Source organism: Setaria italica, chromosome I (assembly GCF_000263155.2).
Source record: "Setaria italica strain Yugu1 chromosome I, Setaria_italica_v2.0, whole genome shotgun sequence".
NCBI classification, from domain to species: Eukaryota; Viridiplantae; Streptophyta; class Magnoliopsida; order Poales; family Poaceae; genus Setaria; species Setaria italica.
Genome location: NC_028450.1, coordinates 42,047,182 through 42,069,664, shown reverse-complemented (window position 1 = coordinate 42,069,664; position 22,483 = coordinate 42,047,182). Strand labels below are relative to the sequence as shown.

Here is a 22,483-nt window from a genome sequence, read left to right as displayed (position 1 = left end):
CTTGAACGAAGCATATAGTCGATAGAAATGGTATTTTAAAATTATGGATGCATGCCAACATGTCGCGAACACGTAGTACGAAGGATAAAATTGAATTGCGCCTATTTGACTCCCTGCTACTGTCACATCGAATATTGGATATTGGATACTAATTATTAAACATAGATGGAGTCTAATTAACAAGATGAATCTATTAAGCCTAATTAGTCCATAATTTGACAATGTGGTGTTACAGTAACCATTTACTAATGATGGATTAATTAGTTTTAATAGATTTATCTCGCGAATTAGCTCAGGAATCTGCAATTAGTTTTATAATTAGCTCATATTTAGTCTTTCTAATTAACATCCGAACATCCGCTAAATTTTAGCACCGGATTAATTTCTGACTTTTTGAAATATAAAATATTAGTCTTAAAAAGATTATTTTAAAAAAAATCGTTCAATCCAATACACAGGCAAATCCAACCGTCCAACCAACCTTATCTCATCCCCTACCGTACTCCTCTCCACAGCCACAGCTGCGCCTTCTTCTCCGTCCGAGCTCAGCCGCTCTCTTCCTCTCCGATTCGTGCTCGTCCAGCTCTGGTGGGTAGTGGTAGACGGCCGGCGACGGGGTGGGTCCTCCTCCTCCTGCTGCTCCTCCTTCCTCTCGGATTCAGGCATGGTGGTGGCTGGGTTGGGTTTCGGGTTCGTGGTGGTCGGGGGAGGTTCTCCATGGCCGGCGGGCTTAGAGGAGTGTCTGGCGGCGGTGATAGGCACGGCAGCGGTGGCAGATTGAGGGTGGCGAGGCGAGGACGCGTGGACGTCGCCGGCCGGGCGGCGGACGACAACCGGCGGGAAGGGCCGACGGCGGGGGCGAGCGCCTTGTGGGTGGCGCGGCCGGCGGTGCCATTGCCGGCGGACGGAGGCCGGCGGCGGCAGGGGCAGTCCGGTTTCATTGAACCTGGACGAATTGCTCGTATTGCTAACCAAAATCTTTACTTTGCTGCATGTGAACACTGAAATCCAAACCTTTCCGTAAGGAATTGTGTACGGAGGTTTAGTTTCTGCGTCGTAGAGTTGCAAATTCGATTCATTTTCTCAAATGTGTGGATATTCTTATATCAAATCTGAAAGTGCTTGTGTAAATTTTTATTTGGTTTTTCACTGAATTTGGTTACTGTTCCAATATTTGACCTTTCCGGTGCTGTCTTAGAATTTTGAAATTTCTTACCAAAGGCTTCTATTTGGGAGTGTTCGCTGGGTTCTAGTTCCAAATTTTGATTCTGTATTTGATTCTCCAACAGGTGGCTCTGCTACTGGAACACCTTGTGTTCTCAAGCTTAATGAGTGCGAGGGAGTCTTGCTAAGAGTATATCGCCATGGCATCTCCTGCTTCCGTCACAAACCTCGGAAGCAATGGGAGGCCTGGCGTGCTTCCAGCGGCTGTTGCAAGGAGGGCGCACCTGGTCACAAGGATCAGTTTCACTGGGTTTGACGGCATTCGGCGCTGGCATTACGAGCCTGGGAGGCTATGCAAGTGCATGGTCATTACTAATCTGATTGAGGAGAAGGGTGTTCAGTTCTCATCAAGAGGGAGTGTCAGTGTGAAAGCTGATGATGACAATGATCTGCTTCTGAAGCCGCCGCAGAAGCCAGTCCCGCCACAGAAACCAGTCCGTCCAAATGGGCCACTAGAGGGCATGAAAACGGCATCACTGCCTGATCGGAAGCCAGCAGGAGCAACTTTAGATGACAGAGAGAAGGTCAGGGAGTCGTTGGATGCTGTATTGGAGAAGGCAGAAAAGCTTGAGGTCTCGAGCTCTGGAAATGGAGATGGTGGAAATGCCATGTCCAAGCAGAATGATGTTTCGATGGGCAATGGTCCAGGGGCAACAGCAGTGGAGGAGGGTGGAAATTCAAGGAAGACAAAAACACTGAAGAGTGTATGGCGAAAGGGGAACCCCGTACCGACTGTACGTAAGGTGATTAGAGAGCAACCACGAACAGAAAGTAGGAATCAGTCTGTACCTGCCGCTAAACCTCCAGTGTCATCTCCATCCAAACCAGTGCCTCCGCTACTATCAAAGCCTTCTGTAGCACCGCCACCTCGTCGGCCTGTCAAGTCTGATACATCAAAGGACAAAAAGGGACCTATCCTGATAGATAAATTTGCTTCCAAGAGGGCAACGATTGATCCAGTTGTTCCTGAGGAATTGTTAGATCCACTAAAGCCAGTACGAGGACCGTCAGCAAAAGTCAGAGTTGATCGTCGCAAAAAACCGGAAACACAAGCTGGTTCCCGCCGACGTATGACCAACGATGATGGATTAGTTGATGAGGATACTGCTGATGTGCCGATTTCTGGTGTTCCAGTGCGCAAGGGTAGAAGGTGGAGCAAGGCCAAACGTCGGGCTGCAAGGCTTGAGGCTATGCAAGCTGAAGAGCCAGTCAGAGTTGAGATCCTTGAAGTAGGTGAAGAAGGTATGCTGATAGAGGACTTGGCATATGAATTGGCAGTTAGTGAATCAGAAATTTTGCGCTTCTTATCTGTGAGAGGAGCTATGCTTGATAATGTTCAGACTCTGGATAAAGATTTGGTTAAGATGGTTTGCATGGAATATGATGTTGAAGTACTAGAAAGTGGTCCCACGAAAGTGGAGGAAATGGCAAAGAAAAAGGAGTTCCTTGATGAGGAAGATTTAGATAAATTGGAAGCGAGACCTCCCATTGTGACTATCATGGGGCATGTTGATCATGGGAAGGTACCAAGTCTGATGCCAAATTTTGGAACTCCCGTATTTTCTAAAGTTTTGGATGTATAACACTTACATTTTTTGTTTGCAGACAACTTTGTTGGACTATATACGCAAGAGCAAGGTAAACTCACAGTATCTTCTCTTTAATACTCCATCAAATATAAGGCATCCAAGCATTCAAATTTTATCCTCAAATATAAGGCATTCTAGATACATTTGGTTGATTGCTCAATCAATTCTCCTCGGAGTTTGGCATGATTAGTTTGGCTGATTAGGGATTGGTTGAAGTGGGCTTCTATTTTTCCACAACTGCCATTAAAACAACCACGCAACACAACTCTCAACTCATGGTGCATGTTGTCATCTTCTGCCCGTCCTCCTAATATGTCCTGTATTTCAGGATGGATGTTCCTTCTGTCAGTGATATATGGAAGTTGTTGATTTATTCTGGACATAGTGATAGAAACTCCTATTTTCTATGAATTATTGATCCAACCAAAGTTTCCTTACAGGTGGTGGCATCTGAAGCTGGTGGTATAACACAAGGGATTGGAGCATATCAAGTTCTTGTACCAGTTGATGGAAACCCTCAAGCCTGTATTTTTCTGGATACTCCAGGCCATGAGGTATATATTTTTTTGGGTAGTTCACATTTATGTCCTTCTGTTGCAAGTACACCAATGTGTATAAGGTATGACATTACCTTTCCTAATTCTTTGATATGACAGGCTTTTGGTGCAATGAGAGCTCGAGGAGCTAGAGTAACTGATATTTGTATCATTGTTGTGGCTGGGGATGATGGCGTTCAGCCACAAACAAGTGAGGCTATTGCGCATGCAAGGGCAGCCGGAGTACCTATTATAATAGCAATAAACAAGGTATTTTCAAATCTTTTCTTTTAATGTATTCTATTAGTAGAAATTGTTACGCCCACTCTTTTTATAATTTAGTCAATTCATCGAAGTAGATAGACAAGGAGGGAGCTAATCCAGAACGAGTCATGCAAGAGCTTTCCCAAATTGGACTTATGCCGGAGATGTGGGGTGGTGATACCCCAATGATTCAGGTTTCTGATTGTCACAATTTTAAAACAGAAGTTCAACAGTATATCATCTTATTACCTATTTGAGCCATTTTAAACTTTTAATTGATATCCTCCAGATAAGTGCTCTTACTGGAGACAATGTTGATGAACTTTTGGAGACTGTCATGCTTGTTGCTGAGGTATATTTCTGTTTGCACAATGTTTTTAAGTAATCTATTCAGCTTCTTTTTTATTTAAACTTTTGTGTGCAATTTTGAAGTTGCAAGAATTAAAGGCCAATCCCCATAGAAATGCAAAGGGCACTGTTATTGAAGCATGTCTTGACAAGGCCAAAGGGCCTCTTGCCACCTTAGTTGTTCAGAATGGAACGTTAAACAAGGCTGATATTATTGTGTGTGGTGAAGCTTTTGGAAAGGTTAGTTTCCTGATTTTCTATTTATCGCATATGATACTATGTTGGAAATATAAGGTAGCTTTAGAAAAGCATACTATAGGGCATATATTGTGGATTATTTGGTATCTGATATCACACTAATATTGTGACAGATCCGCGCGATGTATGATGACCGTGGTAAGCTTGTTGACAAAGCAGGACCATCGAACGCTGTGCAGGTTTTTTCCCCTATTTTCTTCAATTTTCTCTCCTGTGATTCCTTCCTACTTCCTAATTATAACATATTTGACCTAAGGATTTGTACTGGAATTGCCTTTTTATTGCTTTGCGGCAAAATATACGTCAGCTATTGTGAAATCAGAAATTTTGTTTATTTACTAGCAGAAAAAAATTAAAGCATTAGCTTTTGATTCAGATTTTTTAGTGTTGTGCCCCGATTATTCTGACGAGTGTCCGTAACGTTGTATTATGAGAATGCATCAAGACCCTCCCCTTTATTGAAATAAAATATTAGAACAATAAAGCTGGATCTTGATAAGTCACATAGATCACCATGCTAATTCCACTTTATTTTTGCTGCATTAATTGATTAATTATTTGAGAAAGGCTAGATGCAGATTAGTGACAAATTACACAGTTTTCAAGCAGTTGTGACTGAACTTTAGTAAGTCGCTTTGTGCTGGTCATAGATTCTCCTAAGCAGTTTGACAGTGAAAATAGCTGTGTTCCAAACATGCATTATAACCAATGACTGAGCAGTCTTGGAACGGCGGTGTTAAGCATCCTGAACTTTTCTCAAAAAATGTTGGCAGGTTATTGGCCTGAATAATGTTCCCCTTGCTGGTGATGAATTTGAGGTTGTTGACAACCTTGATGTTGCACGTGAAAGGGCGAATGAGCGTGCTGGAACACTGCGCATAGAAAGGATATCTGCAAAAGCTGGTGAAGGGAAAGTCACACTCTCATCAATTGCAGCATCAGTTTCATCTGCAAAGCAAGCTGGAATTGATACACATGGGCTAAATGTCATCCTAAAAGTTGATTTTCAGGTAGTGGCAACACTTGCGAGCGATGTGGACCTTTATTTAATATCTTGTCCTTTCTTTTTAAACAAAGTAACAATTGATCAACAGGGTACGATTGAGGCCATTAGGCAAGCTATCCAGGTGCTACCACAAGAAAATGTCTCTCTGAGGTTCCTACTTCAAGCTCCTGGTGATGTGAGTGTTAGCGATGTTGATCTGGCTGTTGCTTCGGAAGGAATTATATTTGGCTTTAATGTCAGAGCTCCAGGATCAGTTAAAAACTATGCTAAGAAGAAAAGTGTTGAAATTCGGTTGTACAAGGTGATCTATGATTTGATTGATGATTTGCGGAGTGCCATGGAAGGTCTTCTTGAACCTGCTGAGGTAAACAGACACTTTTTTATAACTTTTAAACCAGTTGATTTGATGAAGTCTAAAAAGTCAATGGGCTGTGTTATTACAAATTGAGGTCAACATGTTTTCAAAGTATAGGTATATCCTTTGCTTTAGGCAGAACAATTGATTTGATCCTTCAACTTTCATCTCAGGTTCAAATTTGTTACTCGACTATCAAATTGGCCAATCTAGACCTCAAAATTTATTTGATAGTAATATTCTTTACTTTGTCGATTAGGATGCTAGCTGGGAGCTTTCCTGTTTTTTGTAAAGACAAGTTATGCTACTGAACTACTTGTATACTCATCCTCAATACATATTTCTTCTCCAGGAGGAAGTACCAATTGGTACTGCGAAGGTTCGAGCTGTTTTCAGTAGTGGGAGTGGCAAGGTAGCAGGTTGCATGATTACTACAGGAAAAGTTGTTCAAGATTGCAATGTCCGGGTCCTTCGTAAAGGGAAAGAAGTATATGTGGGCTCACTTGATTCCTTGAGAAGGGTGAAAGAAACTGTTAAGGAGGTACTCAAAATCATCAAAATTCCTACTCAGTTCACTTCTTGGCTAAAATATTAATTGAAGAAACAAATTTCACCCTTTATTTTCATGTCTTGCTCAACTGGTTAGAGTGGGAGGTATGATTGTGCACTCTAACCACCTAGGTTCAAGTCCCCTCTGGCTCGAATTTGGGTGCATATTTCTTCTTAATGAAAAATCACCTAGCTCCTCCTTGGTTGATCTAATTTTTTTTCATGTCTGAACTGTTTTTTTTTCTCAGCGTTACTTTGTTTTGCTCACATGCATGATGTGTTTTTACATGTGAACAAAAAAAATGCTCATGCTGTGAACTGGATTTTTCCTTTCCACTAGGTTGGTGCAGGGCTAGAGTGTGGTATTGGGGTAGATGACTTTGATGAATGGGAGGAAGGCGATGTTGTAGAAGCATTCAACACTGTAAAAAAGGCAAGAACCCTTGAGGAAGCCTCTGCAACCGTGACTGCTGCTCTTAAGGATGCAGGCGTCCAGCTGTAGAATTGGCGATGATCATATGCACTGAGCGGTTTAACAGCTATAGCAGCCTGTGGCCAACAATTTTTTGGCGACGAAGCTGGAGCGCATTGGTCGAGCTGCTAAAGAATCATAAGCATGTACTTGTACAGAAGCAATGTTATGCAGGCCAATTCATGGTGTCTGAACTCCATGTCGCGCCTCCAGAGAGCTGCCTGCTGAAAATTGGTGTACATAGAAAAGATGGGATTAGCTGTTCTACCCTTTTTAGCTTTGCCTCTAACAAGTAGATAATGGATGTGTCTAATTTTGCGACTATTGATTTTTGACACGAGATGTAACCTGCAACGGTGATGCCATCATTGTTCAATCATCATCCATACACTTCATAATTGGTAAAAGATGTATTCTGTGGAGAACATATCAATAAAGAATTAAAAGGAGTGGGAAAGGAGTCTGCTCTCCTAATGTGTTACAAATCTGTCTTGAATCTATTACAAAAGATTCAGTTCATGTTCTAGATCTTATGGGGCCCTGTTGTCTGATCTCTCCCACTTAGCTTATTTATGGTCTTATGGATCATGTGAAGTTACATAGTTTTAGTTTTGGCCACATGGTATAAGAATTGTAAAAGATACAAAACTGACTGACTAAGAAGTTTGGAAGTGTCAGATTTGGTGACCGACAGTCCAGCAGGGGTTATCCAGGTGGTAGATTTGTAGGCGAGGGAGATCGTAAGATCAAGAACTCGAATGGTAACACAGAGACGCATCTATAATGATCCTTAAGTCCAGCACACAATTTTAATCCAGATGCTTTACTTGAAGGTCGGTCTCAATTGTGTTTGTCTTCCTGTGATTCATGTTTGCCGTCTTTTGGAATTGTATGAGTCCTTATCAAGAAAGATCAGCTAATTTTTTAAATAGAACATGAAAGTTTGCAATTAGTGATGGATTGAACTTGTACGGTGCTCTCTTCCAACTGGCTTATAACGCTTAAATGTAAATCTAAAATATATTGTATACATGGATTTTCGAGGAAAGAAACAAAAATATATTTTTATGGGAGTGAGAAAATAATAGTGGCTAATGTTTTGTATCGCTTGAATTGTATTTTGCCCAAAGTCTTGAGAACATAAATAATCCCCATGCAAATAGTGTTAATACATTTGTTGCCCGTAGCAACGCACGGGCACGATCCTAGTATCAACAGTAAAAGTATAACTCCAATCTCATTGATTTTACCGTGTATACAAATAAATACAAACATAGACGACTTAATTAGTATACATATATATTTGTAGTAATACATGCCAATAGATACCTAGTTGTGCTAGATCTAAAAATTATACACATGGTATTGTTACATCCTTGGAACATTTATACTATATATTAAAAAAAGGAAATATCCGGATGACGTGCATGCATGCTTACAGATGGTAGTAAATTAAATGGATATACTTAACCGAACAAGGATGTCGTTGATAATGAAACGAAATGAAATTAAGATGCATGATCTTGGTGGTTACGTTAATGGCCACCAAAACCATGCATCTTAGTTGTTGCTGCGGCCTGTGGTTGTTCTTCTGCCGCCGGCTGCTTCTTGTTGGAAGAAGCTGCAGCTGCTGGTGCCTCCTCGGCATCCTCCTCCTGCAGGTTGGAGCGCCGGCCGCCGTACACGCGCGCGTCGACGTTGGCGTGGAAGCGCGTGGCGCCGGCGATGAGGTCGTTGAGCGCCGCCGCGCCGGCGCGGTTCCTGTGGCGGGCCTCCTGCGTGCGCTTCGACAAGTACTCGTCCACGTCGCCGACCGTGAAATGCGCCGTCGCCGTCGACGCCGCCGCCGCCGCCACCACCACCACCACCAGGCACACCGCCGGCGTCGCTGATGTCGGCATCGTCGTCGTCGTCTTCCTTTCTTCTCTAGTTCTCTTCTTCTTAATATAATTATAACCTGCTTTCTAAGCAATTAATGGTCGATGGATCATTATCATATAATTATTATATAATATCGATCGATGGCCACGGTCGACCGCATGCATGGTGGGGCGCCTCCTGCGCGCCAGCCTTTGCCTATTTTTAATTCCGGCGATGACAAAAATAGCTAGTGCCTATTTTTTTTTAATGGAGGAAAAATTACAGCAGCCTTGTTTCTGCTCAACTGCTCGGTTTCAACGTTGTTGTTTGCAGATCAGGCAGTCAAAAAAATCAAGTGCCAAAGCAGCGTCAAAACACCCGAGCAATATTTAGCTTTTTCAACATTGGCCCCTTTTACCACCGACCACGCAATGTACAGAGAGTATCCTCTATGGTCGGCCATAGAATATAGCTTATTCTGTGACCAGCCCATCCAACACGCTAGAATGGTTACAGTAGCCTGAATGGTTTCCAACAACAATGCAGTCGACTTACTAGAATTGATAAAACAACAATGTAGTCGACTTACTAGAATTGATATGTCCATTCTCGAATTGATGAGGTATATCTGCACAGTATATGCACGCATGTGGTGACAAAGGTCCTACTTTAATTTCGTGTAGTGAGAAGAGTTGTTGGTCATTGGCAATCTACAAGTCTTGCGCAATGGCCTTGAGCGCGTCTTCAACATAGGGGTACCTGTAGGAGAAGCCCAGATCCTTGGCCTTCACAGGAACAACCTTTTGTCCTTCCAACACCTGTGCATCGATCCATCAGAATTTACACTGCGTTAGTTATGTATCTATGTAGCAGCATGCATAAGAGTAATAAGTTATTCTGATGCATGACGGTGAGTATGTATTATTACCACAGAAGCACCTTCCCCAAGCACCGCTTTGAGCGCGAATTCCGGCACAGGCAACCAGGAGGGCCGCCCGACGATTCGCCCCAGCCGTTCGCACAGCTCCGACAAGCGCACAGGATTGGGTGCGGTTCCGTTGATTATACCTAACAAACACAAACTAAGGCTACTCTCAATATATGTATATATAGTAACATAAAATGCAAGATACACAGAGAGCATTAATTCCATTGATGTGCTGATAAAACTCCTACAATCAAGTATTATTTTCGTTTCCTATGTATTCAAAGTCACTTAACACAAAGCAATTGCAATGCAAGGCTCGTGGTTTAATTTGTACTACTGGATATACCACCCAAGCAGTATCTTGTATGTGACTCGGCTTTCTTGACTCTCATCTTTAATTTGTTACCGATTAAACAAATCGCCATCCGTCCCATGTAATAAATGTGCACGATACAAAACGCTCATAGTAGTCTAAATGAAAATAGCAAGTCATCCAATAAATAAAGCTGTTTGCTTGTGAAATAGGGTGCTCGCATGGCTTCTAGCAAGAATGCAAATCATATCACCAATATACTATTGGAGTTGATTGAACGTGCAATTCATGTAAAAGAAAAAGGAGGGTCGAAGAATGTGCGGTGGTGGAAGTGAGATCACCTTTGTACGCAGGGTTAGTTAAAGATTCGTAGATGAGGTTCACCAGGTCGTCCAGATGAATCCAAGAGAACCTAGCAATCAATTCATTGTAGATATATGGCACTAAGTCAGTAAATGTAGTAGGGAGTACAACACGCACACAGGTATTGTCCCAAAGTTGAATGCACTAATCAAATCCATCTGTCTGGAAATGGAATTAACTAGGATCCCAGCGCATATAACAGAAGAAAGAGAAATAACCATTGACGTCCTGTCCCAAGAGGACCGCCGGCAAACATCATGAAAAGGGGGATCATCTTTGCTGCAGATGGACGGATAAATTAGGTGAATAATGCAGTGTAAATTGAAATAATCCTTGAACAAAGGGAAAAGGGAAAATGAAAAGAGAAAAGGCAAATGGAATGAAATAAAACCCACCGACCTAGAGCGCCACCATCCTTGCCAAGAACAACCCCAATCCGGAGAAGCACAAGCCTAACATTCTCCTGGTTTACTTGACGTGCTGTGGCCTCCCATTCTCTGCACACCTGGGTTTTTTACCCATGTTGTAGGGCACGGCCCAGATTGTTGTAAGATGCATGGAGATGGAAATTGACCGATGCATCATGCATGATAATGAGCAACGATCTTTCTTGGAAACATGAAGGCGCTTGAGTAGTGACAAAAGCAGAGCAGGCAATGAATCTAACCTCTGCTAGGTAGTCATTGCCCGATGGACTTGATTCATCGAAGCTATGGATTTCGCTTGTACCTGCAGCATAAATGCATGACATTGATTGGACAGATGGATTGCTCGAGTAGTGACTGTTTCTCTTTCAACTACAGATTAAACCGATGGATGCTAGCTCATTGGCATCGGCAAGATCAGATGGCTAGTTCATGGATTATATGTGTACCGTAGTATCCAATGGCTGTCGCACTCACAAACACTGAGGGTTGAGCGTCAGCATTTCCAGCATGGTTTATGTATTTCACCACCTTGAGCAATAATCAAGTTAGGAACCTACTAGTTGAATTATTATACTAATCGAATAGCTAGAGGAGCCGATAATCCAGACCAGAGGAAACAGGCACGTACCTTTGATGTAACATTGACCCGGCTCCGTTTAATTTCCTGTTTAATCTGCAAAAGAGAAGGTGCTATATTATCTAGTGTGGATGGAAGAGACAAAGCAAAGCAAGGCGGCGTATACCTCCGGTGACCATCTTGTGCTTATGGGCATGCCAGCCAAGTTGACAACAGCAGAGGAGCCTCTGACGCATGCCTCCCACTCTCCTTGATCGGCTATTGTGACTCCGGGGTACGTGGAAGCTGCAACGGAATGGATATGCAGCATCTGTGATGCCACTTTGCTTATACATTAGTAGAATATACATACGTTGGAGCTTACCAGGAAAGACTGATTTAGCCTTGGTGGCAGACCTTGTTAAGACGCAAACCTTGTGATCATCTGCATGGTCAGGTCAGGTGCGTATGTATGCAGCAGATGCAATGTGATCAAAGATGATGGCTGCTAGTCCATGTGTATATATACAGATACAGCTAGGGATCGGAGCAGACCCGATAGAAGCTTCTGAACCAATCTGCGCCCAATGAAACCTGTGGCTCCGGTGATGGAAACGGTCATGGGAGGCTGAAACAAAAAGCATGGATCTGCAGGATGAGCGGAAGTCTCTTCGGAGTAGTTAGTTCTAGGCAGAGAGATGAATCAATCAATCATCATCTAGAGCAAGCAAGTAACTGAACCACATTATTGTCAGAGTTGAGGGCGCAGCGCAGGCGCGTGAGCCTACGCTTAGCGGCCGCCGTGGAGCTCGGCCTCGGCCGCGAACATCCTCCGATCGGAGGCTTGGGCTTCAGCTTGAGGAAGGGGGTGGGGAAACCCATGGCAGCGGGCGGCGGCAGCAGCAGCAGCAGCAGGAGATACCGCTTGCTTGGCTGGTGGTGGTGGTGGTGGTGGAGGAGGAGGATAAGGGAGGGAGGTGATGGGCTGGGCTGAGCCTGTAATCAATTTTGCAGCTAGCCCAACAATTCCAAGAGCCCACCAGATGCATTCATTGCCCGTATATCCGTTGCTAGTAGTATATCTTTTGAAACAAAAGTTTTAAATGATTTACTTGAAAAGGGTAAAACAAAAGAAAATTTATTAAAAATCCATCCTACCGAACCGAGTACGTTCACTTTTTTTAAAAAAACTTAGTACGTTCACTTTTACTTTATGGCGCATTTGATTTGAACACCAAACAACCAACTGCCATTTCTCAATCATTATTACTGAGAAGAGGAAGGGAGGGCCACATCGAATCGGTCCACCACAAGGAACTTCAGCTTTCCCCTCCTCCCTCCCGTGCTCTGCTTGGCGATTTTGGAAGCAGGATGTCCAAGCACTGCGTCGTCGTCATCTGGATGCTGCTGCTGCTGCTGCTGCTGGGGGCGGCAAAGATCCATGGTGATGGTGAGTGAGTACATTGTATTTGGTCGCATTGCATTGCATTGGTGGTGGATTTGAGAGAGATCCAACCAACCCGGCGGCTGCTGCTCCGGCAGGGAATCCAACCAACCCGGCGGCTGCTGCTCCGGCAGGGAACCCGGCCAACGAGCTCGTGGCGCTGGTCAACGGCAGGAGGGCGGCGAGCAAGCTGCCGTTGCTGCGGAACAGCGCCGGCCTGGGCTGCATGGCGCTGCAGTACATCTCCGAGTGCATGGCCATGGCCGCCGCCGCCTGCAGCAGCGACAACACGGTGGCGTGCCAGCCCCCGGAGGCCCACATCACGGAGGTGTACGCCACCAACTGCGGCGTCGAGCTCCCCACGGTGGACATCATCTCCGGCCGCCTCGTCGGCTGCTGCAACCACCGGGAGGACGTGATGGTGGCCTCGGCCATGGCCAATGGCAATGGCAGCACCCAGAGCCAGATGATGCTGGGAAAGGAGCACTCCCAGGTGGGCGCCGCCTTGGACCGCCACGGCCGGGACGGGCCCTTCTTCTGGTGCCTCCTCTTCAGCAGCGGCAGCGCCAACTCCACCTTCCTGCTCGACGCCGGCGGCAAGGGCATCCACCAGACCCACGGCTGCTTCAGCGCTCCGGACACCACCACCTGCAACGCCGCCGCGCCTGTCGCCGGCGCCGGCGCCCTCCTACTCCTATTCCTCTTCCATTTCCTCCCCATCCTCCTCCTCTCCTGATTCACTCCCAAGTCCCAAGAGTCCTAGGAGGAATGGAATGGAAAGGAATGGAGCATGTATTCCTAGACAAGTAGACAGTGCAGAATGGCTGATGCAAAAACAAATCCTTGACTTGGACAATGAGTAGGTAAATAAACAAACTGAAAATGCATGCCAATACAGTTCCATTCCATGAGTAATGAGTTCAACTCCAATTCAAAGCAAACACGACAGCACACACAGCTACATTCTTCAGTCACACCATCCATCTACAGCTACTGCACCACAGAGCACAGAGTCGACTAGTTTCAGCAACCTGCTACGTAGTATATTGCAAACTCACCGATAAAAGTGTTCTTTTGTTTCGTGTCCATACAACACATAGAGGTGATGATGCTCATCCTATGCAGCACCCCAGCCAGAGACTGCAAAAGACGATCTACCGTTTAGTTACAAAATGGTGCATCCTTTCTGCGCCTTCCTCCTCCTCCTCTTTTGCTTTGGAGGCTGGAGAACCACCTTAATGGCCGCGTCAAACACTGCTTTGATGTTCTGGAGGTGCAAGGCAGCAGCAGTCAGTGATCATGCACAGCAACTGAGCTCAATTAATGATGCATCTTGTGCAGGGAAACAAAAACAATTGCACTACTTGTTGGGTTTTTGAACTGCATTCGATGTAGGCAGCCGCTCCAATTAGCTTCCTCAGCTCTTCACCCTGCATGGATCAGTGAAACAATGTTCAAATATTGACGCCATTATGCTGCCAAAGTGATACCACCTGTGCATGTCTTAGCATACCTGGGCCGTGGAAATCGGAACAGCACCAGGGTGATCAGCAAAAAACTGCTTATCATCCCGCAGATCTATTACCAATAACTGAATGGTTAAGCAACATCAACTATTCAACTTATATCTAATAAACAAAGAACCTGTAGTAGCATAATAAACAGCCAAAAGGTAAAAAAAAAAACATAAGAGTTTAACATGTTCCCTAAAGGTTTAGTTGTGCCATGTGTATTACTGGAGCAAAAACTGGTTTAACATTAGTAGGTAATTGCTTGGTGTATTTGATTGGATCACATGACTGCCAAGATTGGCATCATTGCCAAGTTCGTATAGCTTCTACTATGTCACTGATCACATATATTTCCACTTACATGGCGGTATACATTTTTATCTTTAAAAGATGATTTTATAACATCATTTTGGGTGTATTCTTTTTAAGGTTACCCTTTGGTTTCCTTAAGAGGGGAGGGTGAGAGAGGTGGAGGGTTGGCTGGCATCAAATTGCTTGGCATGAATTTACAATAACAAAAGGACCGTGATTTGAGATTGCTTAAATCATAAGCAAGTTCGGTGAACCAAAATTCCTTGTGCAGCACGAGATTTAACACGTGTGATTCAGAAAATCTTGGTAATGCAATTATGAGGTGAGAGCATACCAAGCTTGGTCCCGACAAGAATTATGGGCACGCCAGGAGCATAGTGCCTTAATTCAGGAATCCACTGGAAAAAGAGACGTGCACAGGTCATTGCAAGAAATGCAAGTAGAGAAGCTAAAGTGAATAGGATTCTATCAAATGAGGGGGCGAGGTAAGTGAGCAGTGCAAGATTATTGCCTTCTTTGATACATTCTCGTAGCTTGCTTTGCTGATAAGAGAAAAGGCGAGCAGAAAAACATCAGCACCACGGTAGCTCAACGGGCGCAGTCTGTTGTAGTCCTCCTGTCCTGTAAAATTCATAAGAGTATTGGTTGCAGTACTTTGGAGCAGGAAGAAAGAAGCGCCTAGTCTCCGATGCGAAGAAGAATGCTAACCTGCCGTATCCCACAGACCCAAGTTGACAGTGCTCCCATCGACCACAACGTTGGCACTGAAGTTGTCGAACACAGTTGGAACATAATCCTGCAACATTGAGATGCCCCATGTAGGCATAAGCAACAGCGTAACATTGCTGTGGCTACTCAAAGTGAGCCAAGACCCACATATTGGCCAGGAAAATCGATGGTCAGCTATTGTATGTGGGTGGCTCTGATGGCGTCTCCTATCCTGGCTATGTGTATGTGGCTCTCAAAATAGAGTAGGAAAATCAGCTAAGCTATGGGTATGGTAGAATTCCTTTCTCGTTTCCCCTCCTAAAAGATCATCCAGATGATTATTATTTATTAGGTAGGAATCAATGTCCCCCTCCCCTGCCTACCTGAACCTGAGTGAGGAGGGGGGAACCGATCCATCCATCCATCCATCCTTCCTTCCACATAGGCCAGATAGCCAGAGCGAGGAGGAAGGAAGGAAGGAAGAAAGGCGCGAAATGAAAAGAAGAAGGAAAAACTCAACTCACGGTGGGGAAAGTGTTGGAGGTGTAGGAGATGAGCATGCAGGTCTTGCCGACGGCGCCGTCCCCCACGGTGACGCACTTGATGAACCGAGACGCGCTCATCGCTGGAGCAGATGTAGATCTGCTCTTCTCCTCCTCCTCCTTGCTTCTTGTCCCAGAGAGAGGAGGCCTCAGGGCCACACGTATCCTCTGGGTGCGGACGGAGGCAGGCCGGACGGCCGGTCCTGACTCCTGACTCTTGAGAGAGATGGATGGGGCGAAGAGCTTGCTCTCCTCTCCTTTCCTGTGATCGATCACAGTCTCCTCTCCAGACCGGCTGACTCCCGACCCACCCGGAGCCGAGTCTCTCGCTCCTCTCCTCTTCCTCTCTCTCTCTCTCTCTGAGCCTCCCTCTCTTGCTGTTGCTGTTGCTGGGTGAGGTGGGGGCCGTGGGGGTGTGAGGTGGGGGGACTGGTGGTGATGGCGATGACGCTGAGGACCTCTCGAGTGTCGAGGGAGGGAAGCCCAAGCCCAGCCCAGGCAAGGCCCGGGCGTAGGTGAAGGAAGATGGCACGTGGGTTGGTTTGGAAGTTGGCATGTGGGTAGGTTTGTGCTTAAAAACCGTTTTGTCTACAGGGCTATGACTTGACACAATCTTTCAAACGATTAGATGATGGTACGAGCAACTGTTAAGATGAGTTGATGATATACAATGTTTCTCTAGCGGTTTTCTAGAGCATAAGTTATGGTCTAATGTTTGCTCGTGGATTTATTAACCCTTTTTTCTCGTATAGTTTCATTTCATTAAAAATTGACATAGCAGTTCTAAGGGAGTAGAATTAAAGTGAAATTAAAACTGAAATTGAAACTGCCTTAAGGGAGTAGAATTAAAGTGATTGAGGCTTGGCCCTATCCCATCTCTTCAAAAATCCGGCCCAGCTCATAGAAGAAGAGGGGAGCTGAGGTAGCTCTGTGTCTCTACAACAGCAACATCAGCAACTACTCTACTAGTTGGAGAGGTGGTGGTTGACGCGCCTGCAGTTTGCTCGCACCTCGTCCCCTCCGTTGAGTCCTCCCATCCGCAGCATGGACTTGGCGAAGGCCCTGAAGAAGGCCTCCTGCGACGCGGCGTAGAGCGCGACGAAGGCCCTGGTCTTGGGGTGCGTGAGCAGGGCGTCGTCGGAGCCCAGCAGGCCCCGCCCGGTCTGCAGCATCCGGTAGTAGGTGTTGTCGAAGGCGGCCTCGGTGGCGTCGAGGCCGGAGCCGGCGGCGCGGGCGGTGTTGTTGGCGGGGCAGGCGCGGCGGAGGGAGGCGGCGAAGGAGGGGCTGAGGGCAGGGTCAGCGCCGCCGCCGCCGTTGGGGCTGCGGATGCGGTCCTGGAAGGAGGAGCAGTGCGCGAAGCCCAGCGTGTGGCCGCCCGACAGCACGACGAGGTCCTTGGTGGAGAGGCCCCGGGCGTGGAAGGCCTGCTTGAGCTGGTCGAAGCTGGCCCTGGGCCCCGGCAGCGCCGACGACGTCTCGCTGGCCAGGGAGACACGGCCGTCCCGGCGGCCGACGGGAACCACCCAGGACGGCCCACCGGACAAGGCGACGGCGTCTCTGGCGGCGAGCGCTAGGATGTCGGCGCAGGAGACGACGCCGGGGCAGAGGGCCTCCACGGCGGCCTTGGCGTTGTCGATGACATAGAAGGCGTGGAGAGAGGCGTTGGGCGGGCCGTCCTTCTCGGCCGTGACGTTGGCCGTGGAGTCGAGGAGAACGGACGCGTCGCACCCCTATGCCGGCCGCCATATGCATCAGTGGTCAGTGCTTAGCCTTTTCGTCTACAAGAAGAAGAAGAAGAAATACAGAGAGAGATTCCTATCTACCCACCCTGACGAAGCAGTCGTGGAAATGCATCCGCAGGAGCCCCGCCGCGACGGTGCGGTCCTTGGCCATGGCCTGCCGCACGGCCGCCGTCACCGCCGCCTCCGCCTCCGGGCACGTCTCGTCGTACAGGTCCAGGCTCAGCGCCTCGGCGCCGCCCAGCAGCGCCGCCGCCGCCGCGACGGCCATTAATATGACTGTAGTAGTAGGAGATGCCATTGCCATCGCCGGCCGGCGCGGAAGCGAAGAATGAAGCTACTAGCTGCTAGCAGTAGTGGCGTGCAAATGCAAAAGCTTCCTGCTACGTGGATGGCAGGCCAGCTCGATGGATCGATCCACTACCACTAGCTGCTGCTTGCAAACATTACCGATGTCGCCATCACTCCCGAGAAGGAAGAATACAAACAATGCTCAGCCTGCAGACTGCATATGCATGCGTGGGCGTGGCATGCACACCCAGCTAGAGATGGATCAGAGATGCATGGATGCATGTGCATGTGGTAGTTGAAATGCAAGTACATTGGGGATTACAGTATACCCACCCGGGCCCTCTGCACAGAAAGAAAGAAAGAATGAATGAAAGAAACCATACGCTTGCCGCCGAAGCCCCGCCTGCCGCAACATGGCGTTATGCAGCCCACGATAGCGATGCATCGCGTGTCATGTCTGATCCGCCAGATGGATATGCGTGCACGGTCCTCTCTACACACATGACACGCCTCTGAATCCCAAGGGTGTTTCCTCATTCCCTTGTTCCACCACATAGATCCACCAAGAGGATTCACAGAACATGGGGAATACATCACCAGCCTCACAAATGTCATGTTCCACCACATATAGATCCAACTTACGCATTGAATGCCTAGCATTTTACTTTATGTTGATTGCACAATTAGGTTATAACTTGTAAGTTCCAATTACGGAGGTGGTTTAAATATCATGCAATCAACATATGATGGACGTAAAGTATAGTGTAAAATGACAATTTAAATAAACAACAGACGTGGCCAGAACTAATTAATAAAACACTAGGACAAAAAAGAAATATAATCCAAATTGGAAACCAACATGTAGGTTACATTTTTAGGAAATTTTTAGGTACATGTTTCATATTTTCCTAATTTAAAATAAATTAGTTATAATCTTTTAGATTAAATTGGAGTTTAATTTTTTTTAGAAAATGAAAAAAATGTAACTTTAGAAATTGGAACCACGAAAAGGACCCAACTTATCCCGTTTAAAATAGTTGGATGATCTTGGATGTTTGGTTTTGTAGTCTACAGTTGAAAATCTTACTATCAAGTCCCTGCACCACAGGGTATAGAAACTCGGCCCAAAGAAAACATCGCCCATGTTAAAAGATGCCCATCCGAACATGGGTGGTCCGTCGGGTCGCTCAAACAGACCAACTCTTTTATAAAAAAAACAGGCGACTCAACAAGGTCAAGTCCCATCCCGTGTGAAGGGAGGGATGGTCCATATTGAGGGGGCCTATGTGATAGCCAGCCCTCCGTCCTCGAAGACGGCGTCCTGCCTAGGACACCACTTGAATCAGAGGTCGGAGGCGCCTAATTGATCGTGCAGTCGGAAATAGTCTTATCCGATTGGGAGACTAGTGTCGTACCACTGAAAGGACGTGCATGTTCGAATCATTATCAAGTCTGCGCAAGTTAATGGACTGTGGCTTAGCACTATGTGCTAACCGGACGTAGCCACACAGAGCACGTTGCCTGGACCGGTATAATCCCTGAGTCCTTGAGTGCTAGGCCATCCGAACTCCACACATGACGTAAATTCACGGCGGTACGAAACGTCAATGCTCACTATCACGCTAGTTGGAGGACTTTTTCCTAAGATTAATAAAACATGTTGATGATCGACACATTACCTTAATTTTGCGCCAAGTGCTTCATTGCGCAAATAGCTCTCTCAATGCTCCGACTTTTCGAGGAAGCCCTCCAAAAGCAAGATGTTAGGCTCTACATAGAGTAGATGTCATTTCCCCACATTGCCATAGAAAAAATGATCCCATCTTCCCCACACCAGGAACCAACACATGCCCAAATAATGCCAATTCTCTGGATCGTCAAACCTTTCTTAGGCTATCATGCTTTGACATTAGATTGTAAGTGATCTGTAATCATGCTGAGACATAACGGCATTGATCTTGGCCGTCCATCCACGGATAAGGGGCTCACAGCCATCGCAGCCCGCATCCTTCCGTGTCTTCTCTTGCAGCAATTACAGCCGTCCTCCTCTCCCAATCTCATTCGATTCCCTCTCCGCCGCCGCCGCCGCCGCCGCCGCCATGTCCCCGTCGCTCCTCCTGCTTCCCTCCTCCACTTCCACTTACAGTAAGAGGGTTCCGCCTCCGCAGTCCCGCTGCTTCGCCTCTCCCTCGCGCGTCTCCTTCCCCCCGCGGGCGCGCCACCGCATCCGCCTCGTGCGCGCCGCCGAGCAGCCCGACGGTGCCGCCTCCTCTGGCTCTGGAGACGACGCCACGGCCAACCCAACCAACAACGGCCTGGTTAGTATGGTTGCCCTTTACCTTCCTTTATCATATCAATCCTGCATAGTCTAGAATTTTAGCTGCATGCTATTAGGGCGCTATCCGCACTTTGAAACATTATTACAATGCTTGGATGTCCATCTTCCAATCTCAGTAATGTCTCTAGATAAACCACCAGCACATCACATCTCCCATCCTAATCACTGGACGACGAGCGGAGGATGGGTGAAATTTTGGTATAAAAATAAAAATCCTCACCTGTTTATGCCAACTACAAAAGTCATGCTTATGTGTTGTTTCCTTGCTCAACAGCCCAAGAACAGGAGGGATATTCTCCTGGAATATGTAAAAAATGTCCAGCCAGAGTTTATGGAGCTTTTCATAAAAAGAGCTCCAGCGCAGGTTTGTTTTCATCTCTTCCTTTTTTTATGTAAATGGGCTCATGATTTCTTAAAAATATCCTTATACGCCGACATTCCCCTCCATATGTTTTCTCAAAGGTTGTTGAGGCCATGCGGCAAACGGTGACTAATATGATCGGGACTTTACCACCACAATTTTTTGCTGTAACTGTCACGACGGTAATGGGAACTATGCTTGTTTTCCCCATTGCACATTTACATGACACCTGTGTATTTTGATTGTCACTTTACAACATGCTTGATTGCCTTTCATCGACACAGGTTGCTGAAAATCTGGCTCAGCTTATGTACAGTGTCCTAATGACTGGATACATGTTTAGGAACGCACAGTACCGTCTGGAGTTGCAACAGAGTTTGGAGCAGATTGCTCTTCCTGAACCGAAAGAAGAAGAGGTAAGCTGCCCACCATTGTTGCCATATATGTCTAGTATTCACATATAATTAAGCGATTGCCATGCTCATACCTGAGCTGTTTCTGATTACAATGTACACAGGTCCTAGCGGTGCCTTGTGTATTCTTCAAGTAAATATTGCCGAGAAAGTTTGTCACCTTTAAAGTTTGCTGCTTTTGCTAGTGCCTTAGCTAAAAAGCTCCTCTGGGAAGCTGAGAGATTAATAGACATGTAACTATCTGATCTGCATTAGTTCATCATGTTCTGCATTCAGCTCTCTGCTTCTCTTATTTTGCATGATAGCATGTATTTAATGCTGCTGAGGACACAATCGAATCGATCAAAATTTCCAGTGCATGGTTTTATAGTGTTTTGGTTATCATGCAATTATAAAATTGCAGATGGCTATGGGCTCCATATAATTTCGGTTCCATATGCAGAGTTTACTAATATGCATGCGATGTGTTTGTAGGATTCAGCAGATTACGCTCCTGGAACCCAGAAAAAGGTGACCGGGGAAGTAATCCGATGGAACAAGGCCACTGGGCCTGAGAGAATCGACGCCGTAAAATATATAGAGTTGCTTGAGGCAGAGATCGATGAGCTGAGCCGCCAAGTGGCTAGGAAATCATCGCAGGGAAGTAATGAGCTGTTGGAGTACCTGAAGAGCCTAGAACCTCAGAATTTGAAGGTACATACTCCATGTGTCCGTAGATTGTTACCATGGGGCTTTTGATTGCCATCGTAAGGAGCAGAGGATATATCTGTTGGTGGAGCTGACAAAGGGAAGCTGATTGCAGGAACTCACGAGTACTGCTGGGGAAGACGTCGTTTTCGCTATGAATGCGTTCATAAAGCGTCTCCTGGCTGTCTCGGATCCGGAGAAGATGAAGGTGAGGGATAACATTAGATGGCTGCGTGCATCTATCTGATTGCGATCTTGTGTTTTTATCTGAACAACAAAAGCTTGTGGCTGGCTTGCAGACAACGGTTTCAGAAACAAGCGCAAACCAGCTAGCGAACCTGCTGTTTTGGTTGATGATGGTCGGGTACAGCATGCGCAACATCGAGGTGCGTTTCGACATGGAGCGGGTGCTGGGGGCTCCCCCGAAGGTTGCCGAGTTACCACCTGGAGAGACCATCTAATTATTCTTTTCTAGTGGTATTTACTAGTATTTATTAGGAGGAGGAGGAGGAGAGGATTTGCTATTGCTATCATACCACCGGGATTTTACTGTACTGTAGATGGAGGAGAGGCTTTGAAATGTTTTTGGTTGGTGTTATTGGCCATTGCTTACCTACTATATTGTGTAGTAGTAAGTACATGATTGATGATACAAAGATGAACATGATACCTCATAGTTCATACACTACACCAGACATATGATGATGCATGATCATCTACCACTTGTCTTGATTCAGTCTAGTCTTTTTCTTTTTTGCGTGTGGTGTGGTGTGTTAATTTAATTTTTTTTGAAAAACTAAGCAGGAGCACTGCTGATTCATTTAAGAAGAAAGAAGTTCAGGAGTACAACAAGTTTGGTGTGTTAATTTTGGCAATGCAATTTGCCATTCCTTCCAGGTTAAGTCTTGTTTGCATTTCATCGACCCAAATAAAAAGAAATCGCTGACCATGAGGTTGACTGACAGGTGGGTCCATGGCCGCTTCCTTCCTTCCCTTCTTCTCCTTCCCCACCCGCAACCGGCAAGACGAGAGAGAGAGGAGAAAGCAAATCTGAAATCAGATCGAAGAAACCGAAACCCTAGCGCCCC

The 22,483-nt window shown here is 46.1% G+C and overlaps 7 protein-coding genes across 8 annotated transcripts; 3 read left to right on the top strand and 4 right to left on the bottom strand.

The window, feature by feature from the left end:
• Positions 1 to 467: 467 nt before the first annotated feature.
• Positions 468 to 7,086, top strand: LOC101770064 (translation initiation factor IF-2, chloroplastic). The gene is made up of 13 exons (XM_004954490.4): positions 468 to 617; positions 1,290 to 2,747; positions 2,830 to 2,862; positions 3,254 to 3,367; positions 3,470 to 3,619; positions 3,709 to 3,807; positions 3,903 to 3,965; positions 4,046 to 4,201; positions 4,333 to 4,398; positions 4,993 to 5,229; positions 5,314 to 5,589; positions 5,933 to 6,121; positions 6,470 to 7,086. The coding sequence occupies exons 2-13, from the start codon at positions 1,365 to 1,367 to the stop codon at positions 6,629 to 6,631; spliced, it is 2,928 nt and encodes a 975-aa protein (XP_004954547.1). The 5' UTR covers positions 468 to 617; positions 1,290 to 1,364; the 3' UTR covers positions 6,632 to 7,086.
• A 733-nt stretch (positions 7,087 to 7,819) lies between these two features.
• Positions 7,820 to 8,687, bottom strand: LOC101769657. Its single transcript, XM_004954488.4, has one exon. The coding sequence runs from the start codon at positions 8,500 to 8,502 to the stop codon at positions 8,137 to 8,139; it is 366 nt and encodes a 121-aa protein (XP_004954545.1). The 5' UTR covers positions 8,503 to 8,687; the 3' UTR covers positions 7,820 to 8,136.
• Positions 8,688 to 8,849: 162 nt separating this feature from the next.
• On the bottom strand, positions 8,850 to 11,996 carry LOC101767905 (epimerase family protein SDR39U1 homolog, chloroplastic). Of its 2 annotated transcripts, none has more exons than XM_004954483.3 (12): positions 11,791 to 11,996; positions 11,605 to 11,677; positions 11,435 to 11,494; positions 11,237 to 11,355; positions 11,122 to 11,166; positions 10,940 to 11,021; positions 10,733 to 10,794; positions 10,465 to 10,570; positions 10,284 to 10,344; positions 10,044 to 10,114; positions 9,390 to 9,529; positions 8,850 to 9,279 (listed from the first exon to the last, which is right to left on the bottom strand). In XM_004954483.3, the coding sequence occupies exons 1-12, from the start codon at positions 11,929 to 11,931 to the stop codon at positions 9,172 to 9,174; spliced, it is 1,068 nt and encodes a 355-aa protein (XP_004954540.1). In that variant the 5' UTR covers positions 11,932 to 11,996; the 3' UTR covers positions 8,850 to 9,171. The 2 variants fall into 2 exon arrangements, with proteins under 2 accessions (XP_004954540.1, XP_004954541.1); XM_004954484.3 differs by having other exon boundaries at positions 11,794 to 11,996.
• A 361-nt stretch (positions 11,997 to 12,357) lies between these two features.
• On the top strand, positions 12,358 to 13,404 carry LOC101768588. The gene is made up of 2 exons (XM_004954485.3): positions 12,358 to 12,499; positions 12,592 to 13,404. The coding sequence occupies exons 1-2, from the start codon at positions 12,421 to 12,423 to the stop codon at positions 13,227 to 13,229; spliced, it is 717 nt and encodes a 238-aa protein (XP_004954542.1). The 5' UTR covers positions 12,358 to 12,420; the 3' UTR covers positions 13,230 to 13,404.
• On the bottom strand, positions 13,362 to 15,958 carry LOC101769255 (rac-like GTP-binding protein 5). The gene is made up of 7 exons (XM_022828130.1): positions 15,549 to 15,958; positions 15,025 to 15,112; positions 14,828 to 14,937; positions 14,651 to 14,714; positions 14,007 to 14,071; positions 13,858 to 13,923; positions 13,362 to 13,760 (listed from the first exon to the last, which is right to left on the bottom strand). The coding sequence occupies exons 1-7, from the start codon at positions 15,645 to 15,647 to the stop codon at positions 13,659 to 13,661; spliced, it is 594 nt and encodes a 197-aa protein (XP_022683865.1). The 5' UTR covers positions 15,648 to 15,958; the 3' UTR covers positions 13,362 to 13,658.
• Positions 15,959 to 16,363: 405 nt separating this feature from the next.
• LOC111257863 (peroxidase 64) lies at positions 16,364 to 18,201 on the bottom strand. Its single transcript, XM_022828124.1, has 2 exons — positions 17,394 to 18,201; positions 16,364 to 17,296 (listed from the first exon to the last, which is right to left on the bottom strand). The coding sequence occupies exons 1-2, from the start codon at positions 17,610 to 17,612 to the stop codon at positions 16,532 to 16,534; spliced, it is 984 nt and encodes a 327-aa protein (XP_022683859.1). The 5' UTR covers positions 17,613 to 18,201; the 3' UTR covers positions 16,364 to 16,531.
• Positions 18,202 to 19,613: 1,412 nt separating this feature from the next.
• LOC101767503 lies at positions 19,614 to 22,131 on the top strand. Its single transcript, XM_004954482.3, has 7 exons — positions 19,614 to 19,914; positions 20,209 to 20,298; positions 20,397 to 20,477; positions 20,580 to 20,711; positions 21,183 to 21,401; positions 21,511 to 21,603; positions 21,695 to 22,131. The coding sequence occupies exons 1-7, from the start codon at positions 19,696 to 19,698 to the stop codon at positions 21,854 to 21,856; spliced, it is 996 nt and encodes a 331-aa protein (XP_004954539.1). The 5' UTR covers positions 19,614 to 19,695; the 3' UTR covers positions 21,857 to 22,131.
• The last annotated feature ends 352 nt before the right edge of the window (positions 22,132 to 22,483 follow it).

Coding starts and splice junctions, on each gene's coding strand:
- LOC101770064 (XM_004954490.4), top strand. CDS start 1,365: ATGGCATCTCCTGCTTCCGTCACAAACCTCGGAAGCAATGGGAGGCCT. Junction 2,863..3,253: donor ACTATATACGCAAGAGCAAG/GTAAACTCACAG, acceptor GTTTCCTTACAG/GTGGTGGCATCTGAAGCTGG. Junction 3,368..3,469: donor TGGATACTCCAGGCCATGAG/GTATATATTTTT, acceptor TTGATATGACAG/GCTTTTGGTGCAATGAGAGC.
- LOC101769657 (XM_004954488.4), bottom strand. CDS start 8,502: ATGCCGACATCAGCGACGCCGGCGGTGTGCCTGGTGGTGGTGGTGGTG.
- LOC101767905 (XM_004954483.3), bottom strand. CDS start 11,931: ATGGGTTTCCCCACCCCCTTCCTCAAGCTGAAGCCCAAGCCTCCGATC. Junction 11,167..11,236: donor GCACAAGATGGTCACCGGAG/GTATACGCCGCC, acceptor TCTCTTTTGCAG/ATTAAACAGGAAATTAAACG. Junction 11,022..11,121: donor GGGTCAATGTTACATCAAAG/GTACGTGCCTGT, acceptor TTATTGCTCAAG/GTGGTGAAATACATAAACCA.
- LOC101768588 (XM_004954485.3), top strand. CDS start 12,421: ATGTCCAAGCACTGCGTCGTCGTCATCTGGATGCTGCTGCTGCTGCTG. Junction 12,500..12,591: donor GGCAAAGATCCATGGTGATG/GTGAGTGAGTAC, acceptor CTGCTCCGGCAG/GGAATCCAACCAACCCGGCG.
- LOC101769255 (XM_022828130.1), bottom strand. CDS start 15,647: ATGAGCGCGTCTCGGTTCATCAAGTGCGTCACCGTGGGGGACGGCGCC. Junction 15,113..15,548: donor CCTCCAACACTTTCCCCACC/GTGAGTTGAGTT, acceptor TCAATGTTGCAG/GATTATGTTCCAACTGTGTT. Junction 14,072..14,650: donor TCTTGTCGGGACCAAGCTTG/GTATGCTCTCAC, acceptor TATTGGTAATAG/ATCTGCGGGATGATAAGCAG.
- LOC111257863 (XM_022828124.1), bottom strand. CDS start 17,612: ATGGCAATGGCATCTCCTACTACTACAGTCATATTAATGGCCGTCGCG. Junction 17,297..17,393: donor TCCACGACTGCTTCGTCAGG/GTGGGTAGATAG, acceptor CGGCCGGCATAG/GGGTGCGACGCGTCCGTTCT.
- LOC101767503 (XM_004954482.3), top strand. CDS start 19,696: ATGTCCCCGTCGCTCCTCCTGCTTCCCTCCTCCACTTCCACTTACAGT. Junction 20,478..20,579: donor TTGCTGTAACTGTCACGACG/GTAATGGGAACT, acceptor TCATCGACACAG/GTTGCTGAAAATCTGGCTCA. Junction 20,712..21,182: donor CTGAACCGAAAGAAGAAGAG/GTAAGCTGCCCA, acceptor ATGTGTTTGTAG/GATTCAGCAGATTACGCTCC.